The sequence below is a fragment of the Mustela lutreola genome, chromosome 6 (genome assembly GCF_030435805.1).
Source record: "Mustela lutreola isolate mMusLut2 chromosome 6, mMusLut2.pri, whole genome shotgun sequence".
Taxonomy (NCBI): domain Eukaryota; kingdom Metazoa; phylum Chordata; class Mammalia; order Carnivora; family Mustelidae; genus Mustela; species Mustela lutreola.
In genome coordinates, this window is record NC_081295.1 from 5,346,730 (window position 1) to 5,370,233 (window position 23,504).

A 23,504-nucleotide genomic window follows, 5' to 3' on the forward strand; every position below is an offset into this window, starting at 1 on the left:
AGTGGTCCTTCCTGGACCTGAGGAAAAGCTCTGCTCTAAGAAGTAGATATCTAAGGAATTATAGCTGCCCAAAGGAAAGTCATGTTTTCACTTAAAAAAAAAAAAAAAAAGACTCAAAGTCTTTTTCAGGTGCACTCTTTATCTGTTTGTTTAAATTAGAATAGGGACACAAGCAGAATCCGTTCAGTGCTTTGATGATGCGTCTTGGACTGCCTCTACTGATTCCTACAGGATACTTAGACATCTGTGACTTGACCCTGCCTGCAGTTACATGGAGGGATAAGCCATAGACAGAAGACACTGACAGCTCAATATCAAAGGCAGAGTAGAAAAGAATGCTTAAAATAAAGACAATCAGTTGATAAAATTAATATCACAGAAAAAAGTACTGTGTTCATGTGGAAATGTGTAGGACCACACTGGAAAGAGTCACTGCCACAATTGTAATGATAATAATATTACTGGTGGTGACAACATTTTGTCTCATCTAAAGTTCACTAATTACCTTTGCGCAAACTATCATTGTCAAAAGTGGCTTAAGGGACACTGGAAAACAGCATAGAGGCTCCTCAAAAAGTTGAAAATAGAGCTATCCTACAACCCAGACACTGCACTACTGGGTATTTACCTCAAAGATACAAAGGTAGTGATCTGAAAGGGCACCTGCACCCCAACATTTATAGCAGCAATGTTCACAGTAGCCAAACTACGGAAAGAGCCTAGATGTCCATCGACAGATGAACGCATAAAGATATGGAATATATACACAATGGAATACTATGCAGCCATCAAAAATCAAAATCTTGCCATTTTCAACAACATGAATGGAACTGGAGGGTATTCTGCTAAGTGAAATATGTCAGTCAGAGCAAGATTATCATATGATTACACTGATACATGGAATTTAAGAAACAAGGCAGAGGAACATAGGGGAAGAAAGGAAAAAATGAAACAAGGTGAAACCAGAGACGAAGACAAACCTTAAGAGACCCTTAATCTTAGGAAACAAACTGAGGGGTGCTGGGGGTGGGGTAGCTGGATGGGGTAACTGGGTGATGGACATTGGGGAGGGTGTGTGTTGTAATGAGCGCTGGGTATTATATAAGACTGATGAATTACATATCTGTACCTCTGAAACAAATAATATATTAAATGTTAATTAGTTGAATTTAAATTTTTTAAAGTGTCTTAAGGGAGATGGTGGGGTTGGTTTTAAAGGAAATGGGACTTCCGAAACCTAAAATCTTTTCAGAGTTTTGGGTAGAATCAAGATAGGCAAATCCAGCCCTTGATTTTTATGACAAACTGTATAATTGGTAATTTTAGAAAAATTGTCGCTTTTCTAACATGATTAAAATGGACAATCTGATGTTAAATTATTTTCAGGTAAATCCTGTCTTCTTAATTTAGCTTATGTTTGAATTTTTACCATAAATGTAATTGATGTGGGAAGATTTATAACTAGAAGGAGCTCAAGACAGTTATAAAGCACTTTTCAGGGGATGTGGGTGGCTCAGTGGGTTAAGCCTCTGCCTTCTGCTCAGGTCATGATCTCAGGGTCCTGGGGTGGAGCCCCTCCTGAGTCCCTCATCGGGCTCCCTGCTCAGCAGGAAGTCTGCTCCTCCCTCTCCCTCTGTCCCTGCGCCCCTCCCCCACCCCCTGGTGCACTCTCTCTCTCTGTCTCAAATAAATAAATAAAATCTTAAAAAAGAATAAAGTACTTTTCATTTGTAAAGAAGGTTACATTTTCTTATTCACATGTGTTTCCAAACAATGCCAGGACATATGGCACCTGGGAGACAAACTCGGAAGGACCCCACTCGTGTTGCTAAGACTGCGCTAGGACTCTGTGTGGAAGCTGGAACCCTGGGGTTTCTCTGAGCCGCTCAAGCAGTGCGGGGATAAATTTATGGGATTTCTACATCTCAAAAACAAACTGTGAGAAGGCCTCAGTGAGTAGAGGAGATAAAATTTTCTACAAGTATTCATAAAATCTCATCTAATAACGGCAAAGAAAAGCCTTAGGTTTATTCTGTTGGAAAGGCAGAAGTTTTAATGGATAGAACTTTATGCTTCATAAGCTAACTGAAACCACAGCTCTTTTTGATTGTATGACATGTTAGTTCTCCTTCTGCAACGGGGGATTATCAGCCCCCAATAATGTCCTTACGCAAGTTGTCACAGTGATCCATACTCTGCTTATAAGAAGCTATAATTTCAATTGTTAGAAAATACTGTAGGAGCTTTATTTAGATGAGGAGGTGTGGAGATTTTAACACCAATACAATAGTATACTGACGACTCCTCTCTTTTGGATCTCTTGAAATCCAGTAACAGATATTATGGTGGACTAGTTTTGCTAAAAAATAGCATATGAGAAAATAAGAATATTGTATCAGATTTGGAATTTTGTCCAAATTGGTACTCATGCAGTCAGATACTATATAGTAATAAGTAGACTATGCTTAATTCAGAATGGGATATTTTACAGTGACGTGCTTGGGAAACGTATCCCCTACCAGCACAGATGGCATAAAAATGCTTAGTGACTCTTTTTTTCAGACTTCATGTCATGCTGTGGGAAGATATGGCTGAAATAAATACATTTTATTTTGTTTTGTGACATTTTTCCATATGATTTAATCATAGAGAGAAGAGCACACAGAGAGCGTCACTATTAAGTGGAATCCATTATACGCTTAAGAGCAAATTCAAATCTTTTGTTGAGCACATTTTTGGGAAATAAATTGTGCACGCCATGTAAATAATATGACATTTGGTTGCAGTCAATTTAGTTTATGTATTTTGCCCAAAGGAACAGGTGATTCAAAGTTTAATTTGCCCCTCGTCTACTTATTCTTAATAACTTGGCACAGTAAGCCGTTCTTGGGATACCAATATACCAATTAACGAAATAATTCTTTCGCTGCTGTTGAAATAAAGAGTTGATTCTCATCTCCATTTTTGTTGTTGTGACGGTGCCGGGCAAACAGAGCAGACAGCACAGGGGAGAAAGCAGGGCGAGAAACACATTCAACAGCACTCTAGCAGATAGAGGAATTGAGCTCAGACCTGTTTGCGTGCATTGGCAGGGGCCGGCACTGCCCAGGACCCCCAGGCCAGCTTGCAGGGACTCCAGCCCACCAGGGCCAAGGAATCCGGGCTTCTGTATTACTCAGCACAATGCATCGATCTCATATTAAATTTGCATTTGGAAGGATTAAGGGAGCTTGCAGGCAGAACCAGTGAAAGCTTCAAATAAGAAAAACTGTATTCTGTTTCAATACATTTGGCATTTCGTGAAGTTTGTAAAACAGAGCTGATGGGCTCGCTGCCCATGCCACAGGGCCTTTCGTTCGTTCATTATCTGCCTTACTGTCCTGCACAAGCTTCTCTGACCCGTCACCTGGACCCCCACAGCTGTCTCTGAAATGCTGTTTCTCTCCCCATTCTCCCTGTTCTGCTGCACTCACTCCCTCCAGAGACCTCTCTGGAGCCCGGTGGGCAGGGCTTAACTTTGGAACTCCCTCCTTGATGGCCTCCGCCTGGGTCAGCCGTCCCTCTTCCGGGTGCCTGGCACTCCATGCTCACCCCTAGTAAGCATTTATCATGAGGATGGAGGTTTCTGGTATATTGGCCCATTTTTCTCCCTGACGCAGAAGTCTCTTGAGGTCAGGGCTGTGTCCCCTTTACCAGTGGATTCCCTGTATTTGGTACCTCTGGGAACGATAAGTAAGTGGTGGCACTGAATGGGTGACGTCACTTGCTGTCAGTTCCTCCTCATCTAATCTGGCTTGGAAGCAAATGCCTCGGCTCGGTATCCTGTGGACTCTAGTGACGCTTCTGTCCTAGGGCATCCTCAAAGCTGTCCCTCCTTCCGCTCCCCAGTTCCATCCCTTGTCCACACGCTTGGCCTTGACTGTTGACTGCTCTCCGGGTAGGTGCCACATCCTCTCTGTTTTTATGCCTTTGCTACGCTGTTCTCTGCCTAGAATGAATGCATTTAATGCTCTTCTGGAGAAATCATGAAGCCCTCTTTAGGGCTATTCTTCATCAGACCTTTTCAAGACTCCCATCTGGAATTAATACGGCCATCCCCCCTTGTGTTTCGTTTGTCGCTATGTAGCACCTGTCACACATGTCAGTCCCTGGGGGTAAGGGTTCAGTCTTTTTACTGAACTCTTATAGGACCTAGCATACATACAACACACTTATGAGATGCTGAGTACATGCTTCTGGCATCAAACTTCTGTGAAGACCACTACAGCAAATCCTCGTCTCGTCCATCAGTTTCCATCCACCATCCACGTCTCTGTCCGTCCATCCAGCCATCCACCCATCCAACTCCGCTCACCCATCCGTCCATCCCCTGAGCTTATATTACCTCGTCATATCACCACAGCTGCTCTACAGGATAGGGTGAACATCCAAGTTCATCTCAGCAGGCCTCAGAATGGCTTACTGACTTGTCTGAAGCCACTTAGTTAACATGAATCCCTGGGTTTAAATCTAGGTTTCTGTCTTTAAGCAAGGTGGCATGCTAGTTAATCAAGGTTTTAAAATCAAGTATGAGAGGGGCCCCAGCTTGAGTCTAAGGTCCAAAACCAACAGACCCGTGGATGAGAGAGAGAGAACACATTAGAATACTGCAATAGTTATTAATCTGACAGTTTTGAATCCAGCTCCCAAGACTTCTGCTGTAATGAAAGGTTTCACAAGCTTGTAAGGTAGCCTTGCTTGCTTTCCCCGTCACCCATGCAAGGGACAAGCACAAAGCCCCTTGCCACCCTCCCCCCCCAGGGCCCATGGAGAATGGATAGGATGTGGAGGGTAGACTGACAGTCACGCCAGAGTCTTGTCCTAACCTGGGAGGAAATTTCCACTGGGTGAGTTGGGTCCCAGGTCCCCAACGGGGGCCTTAGTTTATTAGCACAGTGTGTGGCAGGGGCTGGGTTGGCTACCTGGGCTGGTTCAAAGGATTAGGTGATTGAGCAGAAGAGGAAGAGTGGCAGAGATCAAATAGAAGCTGAAAAGATTGTATCATGAACACTCAGGAATTTAGGGAGGATTAGGTGTATCGCAGAATCAGTGGGAACAGAAACAAACACACACTAGTTTGTTTCATATTGTGACCCAATTTCTATCTCCCAATTACCCTTTCTCAACATGCCCTTCCTCCTTAGATTTTTCAAAATATTTTATGTCTCTCTTGTCAGATATTTTTTTAATGTGGAACTTTGTAGAACTGCACAATTACACATGGAAACAGAAAACCAAGAAATGAAAAATTGAAATAGTGTCTATTTAAGCAATTTCTGCTTATCGGAGATTGTTCTTTGATACATGACAACTTAAGAAATAAATTAGATATGTATTTACTTCTAAAATATAGGAGCCATAGTTTTAAAATAATCCAGATCTAAAAATTCTATTTTGCTTTGAAAAATATTTTTCCAAAAATATTTTGCTTTGAAAAATCCTTGCCTACCTTTGTATCATACAATAAAAGTTACTATTCACACCAAAAGGAATTTGGGCTGAGGGTCTAAATCTATTTTTCTATAAATTCTCCTAGTAGGTTTTAATTTTTAATATGTTACTCAAATCTTTTGAAACTACTCATGGACAATCTCTAAATTTACAAAATTCAATTACAAAGTTAGAAACAAGAATAAAATCGTGTAAGAGTATGGACAATAATATGTTCAATACTATTAGAATCCTTAGCATTTAAATATAGCTCCAAACTGGAGTTGATTTAAAAAAAAAAGTAGTTGAATTGACAAGGAGGTATGGAAACATTTGAAAATCCCCACGTGGGAGCTGCTAACCATGTTTTAGACTGTGGACATGGGAAGTATCCGATTATTTCAAAATAAGGAGGTCAGGTCCTGATTTCCTCTAGTCCTTCCCGGCTGGGGCGACTGATGCCTTCCTTTTGCAGACAGAGCTGTACTTGCTTCCTGGCGAAACTTGGTCAGAACAGAGTTACATTAGCAGCCTGAGCTGATGAGATCTGAGTTAGTCTGGCTGTGTGGTCTCTAGGGGATCTTCAGGCAGCCCCAGCGACCCAGCCCCCTGTAGCCCTTTCTGGCCTTGCGGGGTTGGCGGAGACCCCTAACTGCCTTTCTACTTCCATCATTTTGTCATCACTTCAGTTCCACAGTAGGGGCCGGAGACCACCACGCTCTGCTTTGCTGGGGCCCGAATCCTTGACTAGCCCTTGCCAGTTCCGGGAGCCCCGGTCCTCCTGCAGTTGTTCTTAGCCTTGGCTGCATATCAGTACCAGCTGGGAAACTTTAAAAATGCTCAAGCCCAGGCTGAGCCCCAGGCCTGAATCTCTGTGGGACCAGGAAGTTGGAGAAAATCGTGCAGGCATTTACTCTGGTAACCTGCGTGGGCCAATTCAAAGGGTATTCTCTTGTTGGGTTGGATAGAACAGGAAGGGAGAAATTGGCAGAAACGAAATGAAAGCAGAAAAGACTGTGTCATGAACACATGTGACTCAGATTATTTGGATGTATTTGAGGGGGTTGGGGGTGTTGTGGAACAAGTGGGAATAGCAATCCGCATCAGGGCTTTTAAAACTTTCCACGTGATTTCAGTGTCTAGCCAAGACTGAGAACAACAGTCCTTCCAGGACCTGACTAAACCAGGAGCCATGCTGATCATGATTACTGTTTCTATAACCAATTACTGCTTTTCCCTGGCTATCCTCCACCTAGCAGAATGGTTCTCTTTGCAGATCATCAACGGTTCTCCTGGTTCCCCTGCAGGGGACAGGTCCCAGTAGCTGCCTGTTACCCTCAGATTTTCCTTCTGGCAGATTCCATGCTTTGGAGGCTCCAGCCTCCAAATGCTCAGATGTTTATTGCCAATGGAGTTACACATCTCTCGTAGAGATTTGCATTTGACCTTTCGGGCCAAGGGCTTTGTGACTGGTATATATATCTAGTCTGTTCCACTGAAAAGATCTAGATTTACAATTTCATGCCAATGCATTTGAGAAGACATTGCTCTTGTGGCTAAACCAAATAATTTTAATAAATGTCTATAATTTTAATCCTTTTCTAAAACCTGAACAAGTAATCCCTAGATTTTGAGAGGTCCATGCAGCTCTTGGTAATTTCTGCTGGATGCTGTGTAGTACAAGCTCTTAGTCCATGGAGTTGCAGAACAAAATTACTCCCAACCTGAGTGTCAAAGGACATCCACCAGCAAAACTCAAAATTCAGAAGATGTGGATTTTGACAAACAACCTCTTAGACTTCTAGAAGATAGAAGGGGTCAAGGTCACTAGATCTCATAATGAAACATGCAAATCTTATTCTCAAGAATGTGTTTTTCCATTGTGTTCTACACAAGTGCATAAAATATACATATACAAAATACAAGTTATAATTTGTTTTCCATAGCAAGATCCTAGAAATAACTTTAACGCCCATCAAAAGGGAACTGGTTATATAGATGTGCAGAGCCACGCAAAGGAATGCATTTGGTCTCTGAATAAATGAGTAGATCTAAATGTCCTGATATGGAACATTCTGCAAGATACTGCATTAAATGAGAAGAAAAATGAGAAACAAGAAATAGTGCAACCACTTCTTCAAAATTTGAAAAATGAATACTCTAACACTTTAATCGTTAATCATGCTAACACGTCATGTCCTGGGCCAAAGAAACTATCCTTGCTGAAGGGGAGAATTCAAACTCAAGAGTAATGATGAATAAAATAGACTTGTAAAGTAGGAGCCAAATTCTGGAAGGCCCCAAACTGCAGACTATGAGATTTTACAAGATGCACAATGCAACAGAGGCCAAGGACACGTGGTGCTGATGACCCATCACGGAGCTACAGGCGCAGCACCTCATCTAACGGGGCGGATGCAGCGGTGGACTTCCAGCAGCCGACATTCTGGAAATGCCACTTCCTCGCTGTGACCCTGGGCATGTATGAGCCCTAGGCTTCAGTCACTTTGTTAAAACAGATGTTTATGAGTAAATCAGACAGTATTTAGAATATGCCAAAAATATTAAATGCTTAAGATGATAGCTATGGAAGGAAGAAAAAAAATCTAGGAAGTGCAGTGGGAATTCCTCCAGGAGAAGAGGGTTTTGTTCCCTTAAGCATATTAAAGGGGGAAATTAAGCTGAGTACATATATTCTTCTCAGCAAGTTTCAGGTTCAGTAATTCTGAATTGGGGTTGGAAAATTGGAAAGAAAATTGAGTTGTGGGGGCAAAATAACTGCTTAACTTAATTACTAAAATGCCTCACTTCCCTATCACAATGTCAATACTGTGCACGCTGCAATTCAAGCTTCAGTAAAACAGCTATTTTGTAAAAATTTAGGACAAAAGATATGCCATTTATTAATGCATCAATATATTTTAGTGAGCGCAATACATGAAAAGGAAAAAAGTAATTATTCACCTACAGGTTAGACCTCCATTATTTTAAGTGTTGGCGATTTGCGAAGCTTTGCATGAAAAGTAATACAAATATATCTGAGTTAACTCTGTGGTAAATTAAATATCCTGAATATTAAATACACTTGACAAGACATCTTGAGGTAGAGAAAGGATGCTGAAGAGGGAACATTATTTAGTCTGGTGGCAGGCTTTGAAGTAGATGGATTTTTGCTACTCACAGATATATTTTCACTATTGTTTCCTGATTATTAAAATGGCTGTAGAATCTTTATTAAGTTTCCTGGAAGCATTAACTCTGTTAAAATTAAGAAATCTCACCCAACTATGGCATCTACAAAATATAAGAAATGACAATAAATCCATCCCTTGGACTTGATAGAGAACAAATAATACAGAATAATTTCTTTGGTTTGGGCCTGTTAATCCAATAGTGGTTCTCAGACATGGAGCAAAAAGAGTAAAAATAAAAATAACTAAGCTATGGACGTACGTAAGCAACACTCTGCAGGAGAAAGCCAGGCTGCATGGGAAAGGGCTAGTAAGGAGATAGCAGAGCTGAATGAAGGTGGTTGGTCTTCAAGGCGGAAGGTAGAGGAAGTCACAGTAATGGAAACAGAATGAAGATGGCGACCTCCAGAAGGGAGGGAAGAGCGCGTAATTGTGTCAGGAAAACTCTAGGACTGTCAGCCCGGGAGTTCTAGTAGAATAAGAAAACACTTTGTTGTCTTTCTCTGCTTGACTTATTTCGCTAAGCATGATATGCTCTAGTTCCATCCATGTTGTCGCAAATGGCAAGATTTCATATAATCTCCCTGATATGAGGAAGTGGTGATGCAACATGGGGGCTTAAGTGGGTAGGAGAAGAATCAATGAAACAAGATGGGATTGGGAGGGAGACAAACCATAAGTGACTCTTAATCTCACAAAACAAACTGAGGGTTGCTGGGGGGAGGGGGTTTGGGAGAAGGGGGTGGGATTATGGACATTGGGGAGGGTATGTGCTTTGGTGAGTGCTGTGAAATGTGTAGACCTGGTGATTCACAGACCTGTACCCCTGGGGATAAAAATATATGTTTATAAAAAATAAAAAATTAAAAAAAAAAAAAAAGAAAACACTTTGTTGAAGGCCTTTCTTTAGGATACTATTACTGAGGTGACCTGAGAAGGTATTCAACTCTCTTATTTGTAAAAGAATCTAGAAAAAAAAATTTAACTTAATCTAGGTTATGCATGACCTTGTCTTAGTAAAAAAAAGCAGGATAAAGAAAGAATTTAGCAGAATGCTGTTACATTAAATACTTAATATGATGGCTAAGGAAGGAAGGAAAAAAAAATAGGGAGTGTAGAGCCAGAATTAAAACCCATATCTTGGGACTCGGTCCACTGCTCTTTCTACTAGACATTTAACACTAGTTTTTTTTGTTTTGTTTTTGTTTGTTTGTTTGTTTGTTTGTTTTTAAATATATGGTATAAATGCAAGTATAAGGCTGGACTAACCCTCCCTTTAGAGCACATTGATTTCCTTTGTTTAAGTTAAAAATAACAAGGACATTTTAAAACCCTTACCCAATGCCAGACAGATGCAATATTTAAATCCCTTAAAATACTATATCATGTGACCCTGAGAACGGCCACATGCAGTGACTATAAAGAGCTCAGAGACATTACTAAACTGTCTGAGGTCACCGGGCTGGCAAGTAGATCATCTATGAGTGGACCAGCTCTCCGTTACTCCAGCTTTTGACATTGAAAGCAGCTCACTTTCAATGGAAAGTTCTGCCTCCAAGCCACATGGTCTGCTCAGGCAGGATGTGGATGTAAAGATGGACTCATAGTTAATATGGCAGCACGACGGATAAACAGATTACTCAGCTGTGGTTACGAAATGGGTTTCCAAAACTACAGAAGGCATGTTTCATTTGAAGACTGTACTGAACTTGGATTCCAGTAGCTTTCAGTATCACACACCTGCTTCAGGGGGAAGAGATGCCTGGACATCGGAGTTTACAATATTATTTCTTAATAATATGTAATTCAAAATTGCATACTTAAGTCATCTCAAGTTTGTGATGTATTACCGAAGCAATGAAATTCTGGGTTGTATTTTACCATTATCTCTTCTCATTTAAAAAACTATTTAAAACACAAATTTAAAAAGTTGTCATTGCCACGCGTTTAATTCAGAGGAACAACCTGGCTCACTGTATCTTTCAGTGATACCCCTGCTCCCATCATTTAAATTCCAAACTTCTCTTTCCCAGGTTTATGGCTCTTGGCTATTTGCATAAAAATGGAATCTTTGATCTTTAAGGGTTCATCAGCTCAAAGAGCTCATTCCCCATCCTAAGACACAAGTAATGAGGGGTGAAAGGTTTAGTGGTTCACTTCAACCAGCCAAGCACAAGCAGGTTACTAAAACCCACCTCTCTCCCTCCTCCGTCTCACAGTGGCTGCTTTTACTGTAATTCTGCGCTCAAGCCCATCTTTGGTTCTCCCTGGCTCGAACGTGAATTAAGTTGGTCATTCCCTGCAGGTATAGGTCTTAACACAGTGAGCAGCATCGTTTTACTAGGGGGGCAGAAAAACACTGGCAATGGTCCAATTGGGGCTCTTACACTTACCAGAGCACCTAGGTGAATTTCTTAGTCTCTCAGAGCAGTAGTTTGCCCCCCACCCGACGAAAGGGATGGCATTAAAATGACTACCTCATATGGTCATGGTGGGAAATTAAAGGGATAATAGCCATTAGGCTTTGTAGGTGAACCCACAAATGGTCTTTTCCCCATTCCTTTCCAAGAACTATAGGGTTCCTGGATCCGAACAGAAATGTCAAAAATAGAGTGCCTCAGTTTGCCAGTAATTGTCAAATGATCAGTAAATTATACCCCATTCGTTTCTCATCTAATGACAATTTTAGTAGTTATTCAACACTCAGGAAGGGCTGGCTTGAATAGGCACTAAGGAACCACAACCATGAGGGACAGAGCACAAGGGATGATAGCATCCTCAAAGGCAGTGCTGACGGTTTGGTTGAATTTACTAGTGGTGTAGTAAAGCGAAAAATAAGCTTGCTTCCTTTTTTTTATGCTGAGACATAACTATTTATATTCTCAACCCACTGGATAACTATCCTTGTGTTAGGCTGGGAGTACACACGAACACCATCAGCAGGATACGTGCTGTGCATTCTTCAGCACATCCACTCACTCCCTCAATTGTCGTTTATAATGCACTGTGTGAAGTCCTGGGGATGTGATCATAAGTCAGACCACCTCCTCATCCGCCAGGGGCTTGCCTTCAAGTGGTAGACGAGGCTCCATAGGTAAACAGGGAAGTGGGAGAGGTGACGAGAGAGAAGCAGGTATAGGTAGGGCAAGGACCCAAATGAGGGAGTGTGCTTTTTTACCTCTAATGGTACATCTGGGAAGGCTTTGAGGATGTTCATGGAAGCTGGGAGAAGGGAAGAACACTCTTGGTTGCAGGAGTGCTAGCAAAAGTACAAAGGCATACAACATCATGGTTGTTTCTTAGATATCAAGTTTCTTAGATATCCCATGTTCCTTGACAAAGGACAGAGATGTAGACCCAACTAGGAAGCTTGGATTTTATGTTATGTACAGTAGTTAGTAATGTAAGAGATGTGTTTTAGAAAGACCACTCCAGTAGTAGTGTGGAGGCAACGTAAGGCTTCCTCACAAAGATGTCCATATCCTAATTCCTAGAACCCATGGACATGTCATATCACATGGCAAAAGGAACTTTTGCTTAAGTTAAGGACCTTGAGATGGGGAGATTCTCCTGGATAAGGTGGGCGTGTCTAATGTAATCAATATCAGAATGGTCCTTTAAAAAGGAGAATTAAAGATGCCAAAGGAAGAAAAGTTACAAAGATGTGATGCTGTTGGCTTTGTAGATGGAGGAAGGGTCTGTGTGCCCAGAAATAGAAGCTGGAGAAGGAAAAGAAACATTTTCTCTTAGAGCATCCCGAAAGAAACGCAGCTTTGCAAAAACCTTGGTTTTAGCCCAGTAGTCTGTGTTGGATTGATGAACTAGAGCCATAAGACAATAAGCTGGTGGGGTTTTGGACTCTTTAACTGTCAACTTGTTACAGTAGCCATAGGAAACGAGCCCAGGAGGCTTGGAGGAGGATTGCAGGAGAGAGAGCTTCAGTCTGGACCAAGGTGGTAGCAATGGAAAGGAAGACATTTGCTGGATGCAGGAGGTTGTAAAGAGACAGCACAGGGACTAACCTGACTAGAGGTGATGCTTTAGAAAAAGAGAAAGAAAGAGCTTAAAATGGCTCCCAGGTTCATCTGTGAACTGGGTTGTTGGAGAAGGCAACATAGGGGGAAGAGCATGTTTGGGGGAAGAGGAGAAGTTAGTGCTAAACCCATTGGATTTAGAATACCCTTGAGACTTTGGGAGAAGACAGGTAGTTTGACACATAGGTCTGTGGTTTAGGGGGAAATCTGGAACTGAAATTTTGGAGTCATGAGCTTGCGGGCAACGGTTGAACCCAGAAGAATGGCCGACAGCCCTGAGGAAGAGAGACCACATGAGCCAAGATATAATGACAAAACCAGGGCGTCTCACAGGTGGATGGGAGGGTTTCGTAGAGTGTAAAGAGTAAGTGCACAGGAGTGTCCTGGAAAAGAGCAGCCAGCTCAAGAAGGAGGTCCTACAGGAAATGAAGGAGGGGGAGGACATTCCAGAGAGAGGGGTTGAATAAGAATGATAGAAAGAACTAGCAGAAGACAAGCCACAGAATGGCGGAGTGTGTACAAAGCTTGGCTGAGCTAGAAGGTGAAATAAGAGAATGCGCTTAGACAAAAACGGGGGAGTGGACTGGGGATAGGACAGAACAGAAAGGATTTTTGAATTGGCATGGGATTTAGAGTCAGTTGAGTGGATTTACAGTAATATTGAAAATGAATTTTTAAAGTCACAGATCAGAGATATTTTTAATTAACTTCCTAGTTTCTGATGCTTAAAATAGCTGGCAGATAAATTTTCCTATTGTATGGCTCTAATTATGCCACAGTACTCAAAAAGTTTCTCTAGATTACAGAAAGGTCAATATCTCCTTGAATCTGGGCATCGTCTTACAGTCAGCTGACCAGGACCTCTCAGCGTTCTACGACACAAAAGTGCGTCGCCATCTCCAGGCCTGGCTCCTTAGTCTGCCCCGTTTCTCCTTCCCCCTTTTCCCGTATCCAGATCTGACTCATTCGGCAAAGCACAGTCGGAACACTGTCTCCCCCAGAGAGTGCTTCCCGGCCCCTGAAGGTGGACTTGCCCACCGTTCTTATGGGATGTCTCTCTTGTCCTTCTAATGCTTCCGTTTGTCATATGAGTCATGTCTTCTCATCACTAGCCAAATCGATCACTTCCTGGCACAGGGAAGGAGTCAAGCGCAACGGAAGCAGAAACGTTTGGGAAGGAGGATCAGAAAGAGTCTTCCATGCCAGTTTGGACTCCCACTGAAGTTTATAAAGCCGGGAAGTCACATTAAGAAAACAGGTTCTCCACCAGTTGATTTGGGAGCTTCATGTAAGCTAGAGGTGAGAGGTAGAGCAGGCGGTGGTTCAGTAGTCTGGGGTGTGAGCTTTCGAGGTCAGGGTAAGTCATTGTGCATTATTGAGAATTATATACATAAAATAACCCCCAGCGAGGATAAGTTTTAAAAAATGTTGTGAAATTAATATGATCATATATATATATTTATATTTATATATATGTGTTAATTTCACAATGATTTTTTTTTTAACTTATCCTCACTGGGTTAGTGATTACGTCTAGTAACTTTCACTGTTTGAAAGACGGTAACTTTGGACTTGATCTACTGATGCAGTAGCTGTGCTGTGTGGCACAGAGGACTGTAGGACACAGATCACGTGCACGGGAGACAGCTGCCAGAGAAAACACTGGATGCCCAGTGAACTTCACATTTCAGATACATAATGAAAAGTGTTTTAGTATAGGTAGGTCCTAAACATTGCATAACATATCCTTACACTAAAAACGGTCATTTGTTATTCATCTGAGATTCAGATTAATGGGCCACCCCATACTTTAATTTGCTAAATCTTGCAAGCCCAGAAGAAATATCCAGATCCAGAGTGAAGTGATTTCCAGCAAACCAGTGTGACTTTTAAATGCCTTTTCTCCTGCTATGGTTTATGGTCCTTTGTTCTGCCTCCTCCAGAAGTCCACTTCACATGGTCTCACATGCTACAAACGAGGAAGAGTCCATAACCTTTGAAGACGAACTGTCAAGAGCATTTCCCTGAGCTGTCAAAATGGTCTTTCTCGTGTTTAACCTAAGCATCTAGGTTGCTGACCACTTTTTCTCCTGTTCTCTGCAGAACAAATGAGCACAGAGGACCTACAAGAGCATTTGCTAATAACACTGGGAGTGCTTATCCTGGTTTCTCTCTGACCTTTCTGTTTGGCCAGCAAGCCCAGGCTCATGCGGCGGCTGTGCTGTGAGCCCAGTTCCGCCTGGGCTATGTGGGGTTGACAGCTTAGGGCACCTCCATCGGCGGAGCGCTCCCTACGTCTCTGCCAGAGCCCGCTCAACTCTCCGGGGATCTTGGGACATCCATGAGCAGAAGAGAAGGTGTTAAAATGCTCTGCTGTCAAGCTCCTGTTCAGTGCTCACCTTCCCTTAGAGAGGCATCCCCACAGGGTGCAAAACACCACAGTTCTTCTACCTAGGAGCTGGTTTCTTTCCGTTTCTGCCCATCGTTGGTAATCATTTCTTTCCTCCTTCATAACTTCATCCTCCAGAGTCGATACTGCAGCTGAAAGACTCCCATTTGGAGGAAGAATGAACTCCATGCACCTCTCGCTCTCAGCACCTGGCTATTTTCCCAATTGTACTCAGTTTTCATTTACAAATACTTTCTCATCTCTTCCCCACATACTAGATCTAACTGGTTTTCTTTCTTCTTTTGTATTTAAAAGAGGATGACTGTTGGAGACGGTAGTCTGCCTTTGTCTTCATTGGCTTCCACTGTACTTCATTGAGCCATCCATCCAGTTCGCCTGTATCATTTTTTTAAATTTATTTAGTTTTAGTTTTAGTTTTTTAAAAGATTTTATTTATTTGACAGAGAGAGAGAGAGATCACAAGTAGGCAGAGAGGCAGGCGGGGCGGGGGGGAGGGTAAGCAGGCTCCCTGCTGAGCAGAGAGCCCGATGCAGGGCTCGATTCCAGGACCCTGAGATCATGACCTGAGCCGAAGGCAGAGGCCCAACCCACTGAGTCACCCAGACGCCCCTGTATCATTTTTTTTTTAAAGATTTTATTTATTTTTCATTTATTTATTTAGAGAGCTTGTCCTCTGGGGGAGGGGCCGAGAGAGAGAGCGCGAGCGAGCGCATCTCAGTAGACTCCCGGCTGAGCTCAGAGCCCTACAGGGGGCCTGATCCCACAACCCTGACATTGTAACCTGAGCTGAAATCAAGAGTCTGATGCTTAACTGACAGAGCCACCCAGGAGCCCCTGGCTTGCCTGTATCATTTTAGATGCTTCAAACTGTTGAGTGACATAGACTCTAGACTGATGTAAAATATGTCTCCTTTAGAAACTCCAAGAAGTAACATGATTATGTTAGAAATAATGATAAATTTATCTCTGTGTTTTAAAATATATAACTCAAAATTGCATGTTGAACACATTGGAAAACAAAACGAGAGTGGTATTTTATTTTATTTTAAATTTATTTTTATTTTAACTTTTTTTTTTAGATTTTATTTACTTATTTGGTGGAGAGGGAGCAAGCACACACAAGCAGGGAGAGCTGGAGAAGGAGAAGCAGGCTCCCTGCTAAGCAGGGAGCATGATGCAGGACTCGATCCCAGGACCCCTGATTCCCCACCTGAGCCCAAGGCAGACGTTTAACCAACGGAGCCGCCCAGCATCCCAAGAATATTATTTTAATAAAAATGCATGTAAAGCATAAATCTCCTAATTTAATTGTTTCCAGCATCAGATGGGCGGGTGAAATAAACACTCAGAAAATGCAGTGGTGGGATTCCCGGGTTTTTTCCCTTTTTCTGTGTGGGGTGCCACACCGTTATTAGATCAGAAAGGCAAACACGCAGTATTGCCTATGCTGGCCATAAAGAGTTATAACTCTTGACTATACCTTGGTGTGTAGAGGGTAAGTTTCAATCTGAAGATAAAAAACAAACAGACAACCTTTCCTCAGGATAGAATGTTTCTACCCAACACTGAAATACAAACAAAAATTATTCTATATGGAAACTTGTCCACACATATTGCAAATTGTTTCCATTTTCCTTTATTGTCCTCTAATGATCTCATCAAGAGTGCATAATTAGCTCGCTAGACTGCGGAATTCTGGCTGTGCCCTGAAGCAGCCAAGCAGGGTGGTTGACTAGCCCCGGTCTCCTCCGGAGCTCAGCACTGTCCCCAGGAGTGCAGGGTAGGAAGACAGCTGCGCCTGTGCCTTCTGCCTCCACCCGACAGTTCGGGCGCCGTGGGGTGGGGGGAATCTTAGTCTGATATAAAATACAAAAGTAAGTTTTTTCACCTGCTAGTTAGTTGCCCCTGTCAGTTAGTAGTGGCTTTTGATGTCTTCCAACATCGTGGTAAGCTGCTGGGCGGATGGGTTTGGGAGCCAATTTTCCTCGGTCTGCACACAACCCTTAATCTACTCTCCTCTGAGTAGAATGCGAGCCCAGCCCTAAGTCAGAGATTGAAATTCCAAAACCAAACCACAGATCCCGTCATATTCACAGTTGAATCAAGGCCTTCCCGAAATTCTAGACTTGATTCTCGTCTGCTGAGCTCTCCATAGGTACAAACAGGCAGGGAGGGGAGAGAGCTCGCCTCCCAAGTCCTAATGCACATACACTCTTTATTAGGACAAATGATCAGTCGAGGATATGCTCCAGCAAACACGCTCTGTGTGGGGGGGTTTCATGAAGAGTTTGTACTTCTTTCCTGAAATGAAGGCATTGGAAGCACACAAGGGTTTTCTTCTATAAAAAGCCACTTACTGTCACCAAATATTATTTCCTCTTTCTTTCACTAATTAGTTAGAGATGAAATAATAGTTGAGCATTTCATAATCTTAAATTCACAATATTTTACTTAATTAAAATAGGTAATTTAGGAAAATAATTGGCAATTGCTAAAAACCTCTAATGCTGATGACAACTGAGCTGGAAGCATTCTTTCCTCACAAATTGGTACTTAAATATAAAGTTCTGCGCACAGCTGGAAAGTGCCATCGTAAAGGGCATTTACGTTCAGTAGCTATCATTAAACCAAACAAACCGAAATTAAAGGCAGAAGAAAAACAGCTAATTTTAGAAGAAATATTTGGGCATAGATTTTAAGGGCTCAAAAGTATAAATGACTCTCTAAGTGTTTATAAGAATATTGTCAGATGACCTCTCTGCAGACTTCTAAGACATCGATTTCATCTCATACTTCACCCTGGAGTTAGAGTTTTGAATATCTACATGCCTAAAAAAATTAAGGCTATGTACATCATTTTTCTCAGACCAAAGGGTGAGGTTTTGTGGGCAGACTCAAATCACATTCATGATTTTCCAAATCAGGTCATTCGTGGGACTGAATCCATGCCCACCAATGCTGACTTAAACAGAGGAGAAAGAATTGTGTCTGCCATAAGAACACATACCTTCTGTACATTTCCCTATTTAGAAAAATAATAAAATGCCTCTCTGAAATACCATACAACACAGCACAGATATGTGCTAATTTGCAGGAACACCAAAGAAAAACACATCCTCTGGAGGGCTGATTTGCTCAGTGGGAGGCTGTCTTTTTCAGGCTTGGAACAAAACCCGGTGGATATGGATCAGAACATACTCAGACATCATTATGTGTGTGTTGGTGGGGAGGGAGGCGGGGTGGGCATACCATTCTACAGTATGGAATTTGCTATCACATTTTCTCCTTGGTAACACATTAAAAAAAAAAAAAAAGATTTAAACAACAGTCTAAAGAGCAAGTGATTAAAAAAAAAGGAAAGAAAACCACAAAAAACCACCCAGGACAATAAATGTTTCATTCTAGCAGAGTACAATGGTGATATTTCAGCTCCACCAAACAAGTCTTTAAAATAAAGATTCTTTATATTCTTTTGCAAATAAACATCCAAAATATTTATCAAATTGCAGTTATGTTAAAGCCAAGTGAGCATTTTTCAGTTTTCATGTCTTTTTTGGGATGCCAAAATTTTTTTTTTAAAAAATATGAATATTACCTACTGAAGCTTTCTTATAGAAAGTAAAACAATGTGATACATCCAAATCTCTTAAAAGATATTTTACTTTTAAAGTCATTGTTTTAAGAAAAGATCCGAAACCTGTTTTGAAGTTTCAGGGCAGAACAGACACCCTCAGTCAAATACCAATATAATCCAAACCCAGCACAAAACATCATCCTCGGCCTCGCTTTTCACTAAATTTACAATTTAGAAAATTAACTCATCCAATATTTATTTATGAGCCACTGCATACCATTTACTGGGCGAAGGAATTAAAGGGTGATGGAATTTTAAGATGGCGGCGTCCAGAGTCCCACAGTCAGGGAGGTCACTGCCAAGCAGAAGGAATGGGAACATACTGTTTGTGTCGCATTAAAACCATGACCGAAGTGCTTAATAGGATCACGGACAGAGCAAATAGTTCTGCTGGTTCCTTCCTGGGAGGAGAGAAGGGATACTCCTTGAAGGTGACATTGAGCTGCCCTTGAAGTATGCCTGTTGCAGTAAGCGCCAGGGCTGCAGAGGGACGACAGGATGGCGAGGAGGATAGGGGCCAGATGGTGACACGCATGTCGCACTAAGGACTGGCCACCGTGCTGGCCCGGACTCAGGTCTAGCTCTGACTCAGCTCCTGGGGCATGTCCTCAGGCAGGGCGGAGGTTAATTTACTTAATCCTCCCAACAACCCCGGGAGGTAGTTACTACTGCCGGTCCCGTTGTATAGCGGTAAACTGAGGCACGGAGCGATTGAGCAATGCGTCCAGTGTTGCACAGAGGCGGTGCGCCTGCAGCGCTACCGGATAGGGGGGAAGCCTGGGGACCGGAGTGGCTTGAAGGCCACTGTCCTGGTCAGCGTGTGGGGCCGGGGATGGGCCAGAGAGGCAAAGGCCAGGAGCAGGAAATCCAGGTAGAAAAGCACCGAGACAGGCCGGTGACAGTGAGGGACTGAACTGAGGTGCAACTGGAAAGACTCAGCAGAAATGATAAACTTCACAATTTAAAATTTTGTGACCCGGAGAGCGGGGAGTCCCGGGAGGGCAGATTCTGACGGCCCTGCCCGGTCCGGAGAGACGGGAACGAGGCCGAGTTTCCCGGTAACTGCGGGTCCCGGGTGGGAACACAGGAGGGGGACACCGCAGGCCGGCGGGAGGTGTGGAATCTTCTAGAAGTCCGGTGGGTCTGGGTGTCATCAGCTGTTGGGTGGACGTGACTGCGGGGGGCAGGCTGGGGCGGGGGGACCCGCCGGGGGACGCAGGAGGGCGGGGGCGGCCGGAGGGGCCGAGGCCGCAGGCAGCGGCGACGGGAGCCCGAGCCGCGGTGGGCGTCGGCGGACGTCGAGGGTCCGGGAGGGCAGAGCCGGCGGCCTCCGCGCGGCGCCCCCGGAGAGACGCGGCGGCAGGAGCCGGCGGTGCCCGGGAGGGAGCGGCCGGGGCGGGAGAAGCAGGGGAGGCTTCGCGGCGTTTCCCCTCGGATTCCCCGGAGACGCGGGGGCCGCGGGCGCCAGCAGCGAGCGGCCGGCGGGGCCCCCGGGGGCTCCCCCCAGAGCCGCTCCGGCCCCGGCCCGCGGCTCCTCCCGCGCGGCCGGCGGTTCCCCGGGGGCGTCGGCGACGCTGCTCCGGCGCGGACTCGCCGCGGACGCTCGGTCGCCTCCGCGAGACCCGGCGCCGCCCCCGAGACGGGCGCAGCGGCCGCGGGTTTGGCGCGAACCCGTCAGCCTCCGCCGGCGGCTCCGGACTCCCCGGCCGGGGCGGCGAGATCGGGGTCCGGCCCGGGGCGCGGGGTCCGGCCCGGGGCGCGGGGTCCGGCGGCGTCCGCGTCCGGCGGCCTTCGGGGCTCTGCGGGGCGCGGCACGTGCGCGGGCGCCCGACGGACGAGTCCGGGGAACCGGCCGCTTCCCAAGCGCCGCGGCGCCCTGGAACTGACCGTCCGGGTCCGGCCGTCGCCTGGGTCCGCGGCTGCGGTGTGGGGCCCTTCGGCCCTTCCGAGGAGCGTGTGGCTTTGGGGCTGCCCCCGGCCCGCTCTCCGGGAACTGCTGGGCCCCAGCCCAGGCGCTGCGCTCGGGCGCGGCCTCCGGCCGGAGACGTCGGGTCACAGCCCCAGAGCGGACCAGGCTGCGACGGCGCGACCCGGCCGCACGCGATCCGGCGCTCGGGGTCCGCTCGCTAATGCCATATCCGCACTGGATCTGGGCGTAGTGTACCATTTTACATGAACTAGATAACGCAATAAAATCAAGAAAAATAGCCACAGGGTTCATGATGTCTGTCAGGCACCCTCCCAAGTCCAGCGGAACCGAACAGAGGTGATTCCTCTACCGCTGTCTTCCCTCGGGACACCGGGTGGGGGGCTGCGGGGTGGGGTTGTGGGCCTGGAAGTTGCAAGCTTCTTGGTCCCCATCCTGAGGCTTCTCAGGAGCCCACCAAGAATAGCCTCATTGTGGCCAAAGGCTCTCCTATCCCGAGGACATTCCAAGGTCTTAGAAGCTCCAGGTCAGGAACTGGGAGGCAGGCACCCATTATATTCATGACCTCACAGGGACAGCCGGTACCCACGGATGATTTTCAGGTACGGGGGGGAAATGTGATAAAAGCTGAGTCTTAGGGAAATGAGATATCTGAAGCCTCGGGGAGCGGACATGGAAGAAGGTTGGTTAGTAGAGTTTTAGGGAAGACGTTGCAGTGGGAAGAGGAAAGAAGGAATTCCGAGACAGTGGGAACGACTGCTGAATGACCCCCGTGTCTGTCCCTACAGATAACAGATACCCGGAGAGCGACCAAAGCTCTCCGAGTCTCCGTTTGCTCATCTCTGCTTTGGGAGCATCAACCCCGTCTATACAATGAGACTGTCATGAGGAAAAATAAGCAAGGCGTGGGAAAACAAATATACCGCTATTATCCTGTAAAGTGCCAAATTTTCATTTTTCTTTATTCAAGAAATATATAGGTGTGCTTAAATAATATGTCACACACTGCGCCCATCTGTAATGCTCATAGCCCTTCCTTTTATTTGAGTCTTAAACACTCTTATAATTCCAAGCATTGAACTGGGCTGAGTTCAGTATGTGAACTCACACGGATCAAACCCGGATACAAAAACCTACAGGCAAATGAAGGAAGACAAGATGCGCTCCCGGAATTATCTCGGGAGTGGAGAGGGAACTTCGTAAGGGGTATTCAGCTACGCGCAAATGATGTTCAGAACAGAATTACATCCCAGGGGCTGACAGCAGGGGAGAGAGTTAATCACACTCCCCCCCCCCCCAATGCTGTAGTTTGACCACATGCAAGGTGGCATAATATTGTCTACATTTTCAGAGGAATATTGTGAAAATGAATGGAATATTATCTCCAAAGCAATGTGACATGTTTGGACAGAAGCCACGATGAGAAAAATTCAAGTGTATCATTTCTGAAGAGGCATTTTAAAAACAGGTTAGTCTAAGGCAAACACAAGAACAGATTGGACTTAAAAGATGTTTTCAGACCTTTTGTAGAATGAGGCTGAACACCTTATGCAAACAGAATTCATTCAGACTTCCTATTACGAAAAACGAACAGAGAGAGAGGGGGAAGCAACTCTCGGATTCACCTGTGACTAGAGAAGTTGCCCTAACATGATGCAGGAAAACATAATGTACAAGGTCAGGATTTTCCAGAAAGAAGTTGAGATTTCCTTTTCTTCAGACAATATGTTACACATATGGTGAGTTTCTTAGCTTGATAAACATCTACAAGTAGATAACTTTGAAACAGATGGTCGTCTCACGACTTTGCTTTATTAATTTCCATGCCATTAGACTGAATAATTTACAATTCTGATGATCAGCTACCTTTCTGCTTTGGAAAATCAACGAATGCATCGGGGAAGTGACCGAGGGCAGGAATGAAGGTATCCCATTGCCTCTGGTAACGGATGATTCTGCCGTGGTCAGGAAACCGTGGCAAGGACCGCGCCTCGGGATTGCAGCAATGAGGTCAAAGCCGTGGAGAAGATCTCCTGGTCGCAGAGGAGCGCTCCGCACAGATTTGTGAAAGGAAAATGGAGAAGAACCTGAGAAGCAAGACCTGGCATAGAGGGGTTTTCTGACTTCACGGAAATGTCAGAATATCCGCGTGTTTGAAGAGTCAGAGAACTAAACAGAAGGGAGGGAAAAAAAAAGAGGAAGGAAAAGCAGTAAAATGTTACTGTTATTTATGAGAGATTGAAATTCAGTGATTACAAGGTTTTCACCGACAGAGGAGTCACGCACATCCGAATGGTAACGCCGCTAGGTGAAGGCAGAGCACACGTGGTCCTCCTCCTCCAGCACCTTGCCCAGCCTCGCCAATGGCAGTGGTCAGGATCCCAGCACGCAGCGCCCAGGGCCAGGCCCGGGTCTCGTGCCAGTGCCGGCAAGTGACCTCTAACGGAGACCAAACCACCATGCCCTTGACCCCGTCAGTGTCTTTCTGCATCCCACCCATGCACGTTCACGTTCTTTTTGGGAGCACAGATTCGGAAGATGGATGGACAATTCCAGGAAGGGTGCCAGCTCGGGCGCTATCGTCACTTTAAATTCCCTGTTGTGTGACTGTCCTGGGCATTGTGAGATGTGCAGCCCCATCTCTGGTCTCTGCCCTCTACACACCGCTGCTGTCCCTCTGCCCTCATGTGCAGCAACAAAACAATCTCTCTAGGCACCTCTGAGTGTGCTCTGGGAGGGAAAAGTCTCTCCTAGTTAAAAACTAGTGCTCTAGATTGGACAGGAAAAGGTAACCAACCTAATGACCGTGAAAAGTCAGTCAGTGCTGCTTCCAGGCCCA

At 44.7% G+C, this 23,504-nt stretch overlaps 1 protein-coding gene across 3 annotated transcripts in view; it reads right to left on the minus strand.

Annotated features, from left to right (window-relative positions):
- Positions 1–23,504, minus strand: part of PACRG (parkin coregulated) — a 504,089-nt gene that overhangs the window by 125,948 nt on the left and 354,637 nt on the right. Inside the window, exon 5 of one of the 3 annotated variants that reach the window (XM_059176598.1) lies at positions 22,458–22,834. The exons of the other annotated variants lie outside the window; for them this stretch is intronic. Coding sequence (XP_059032581.1) covers positions 22,827–22,834 — 8 coding nt within the window. The 3' untranslated portion in view covers positions 22,458–22,826. Of the gene's footprint in view, positions 1–22,457; positions 22,835–23,504 lie in introns of those variants that run through there. 3 annotated transcript variants of the gene reach the window in all.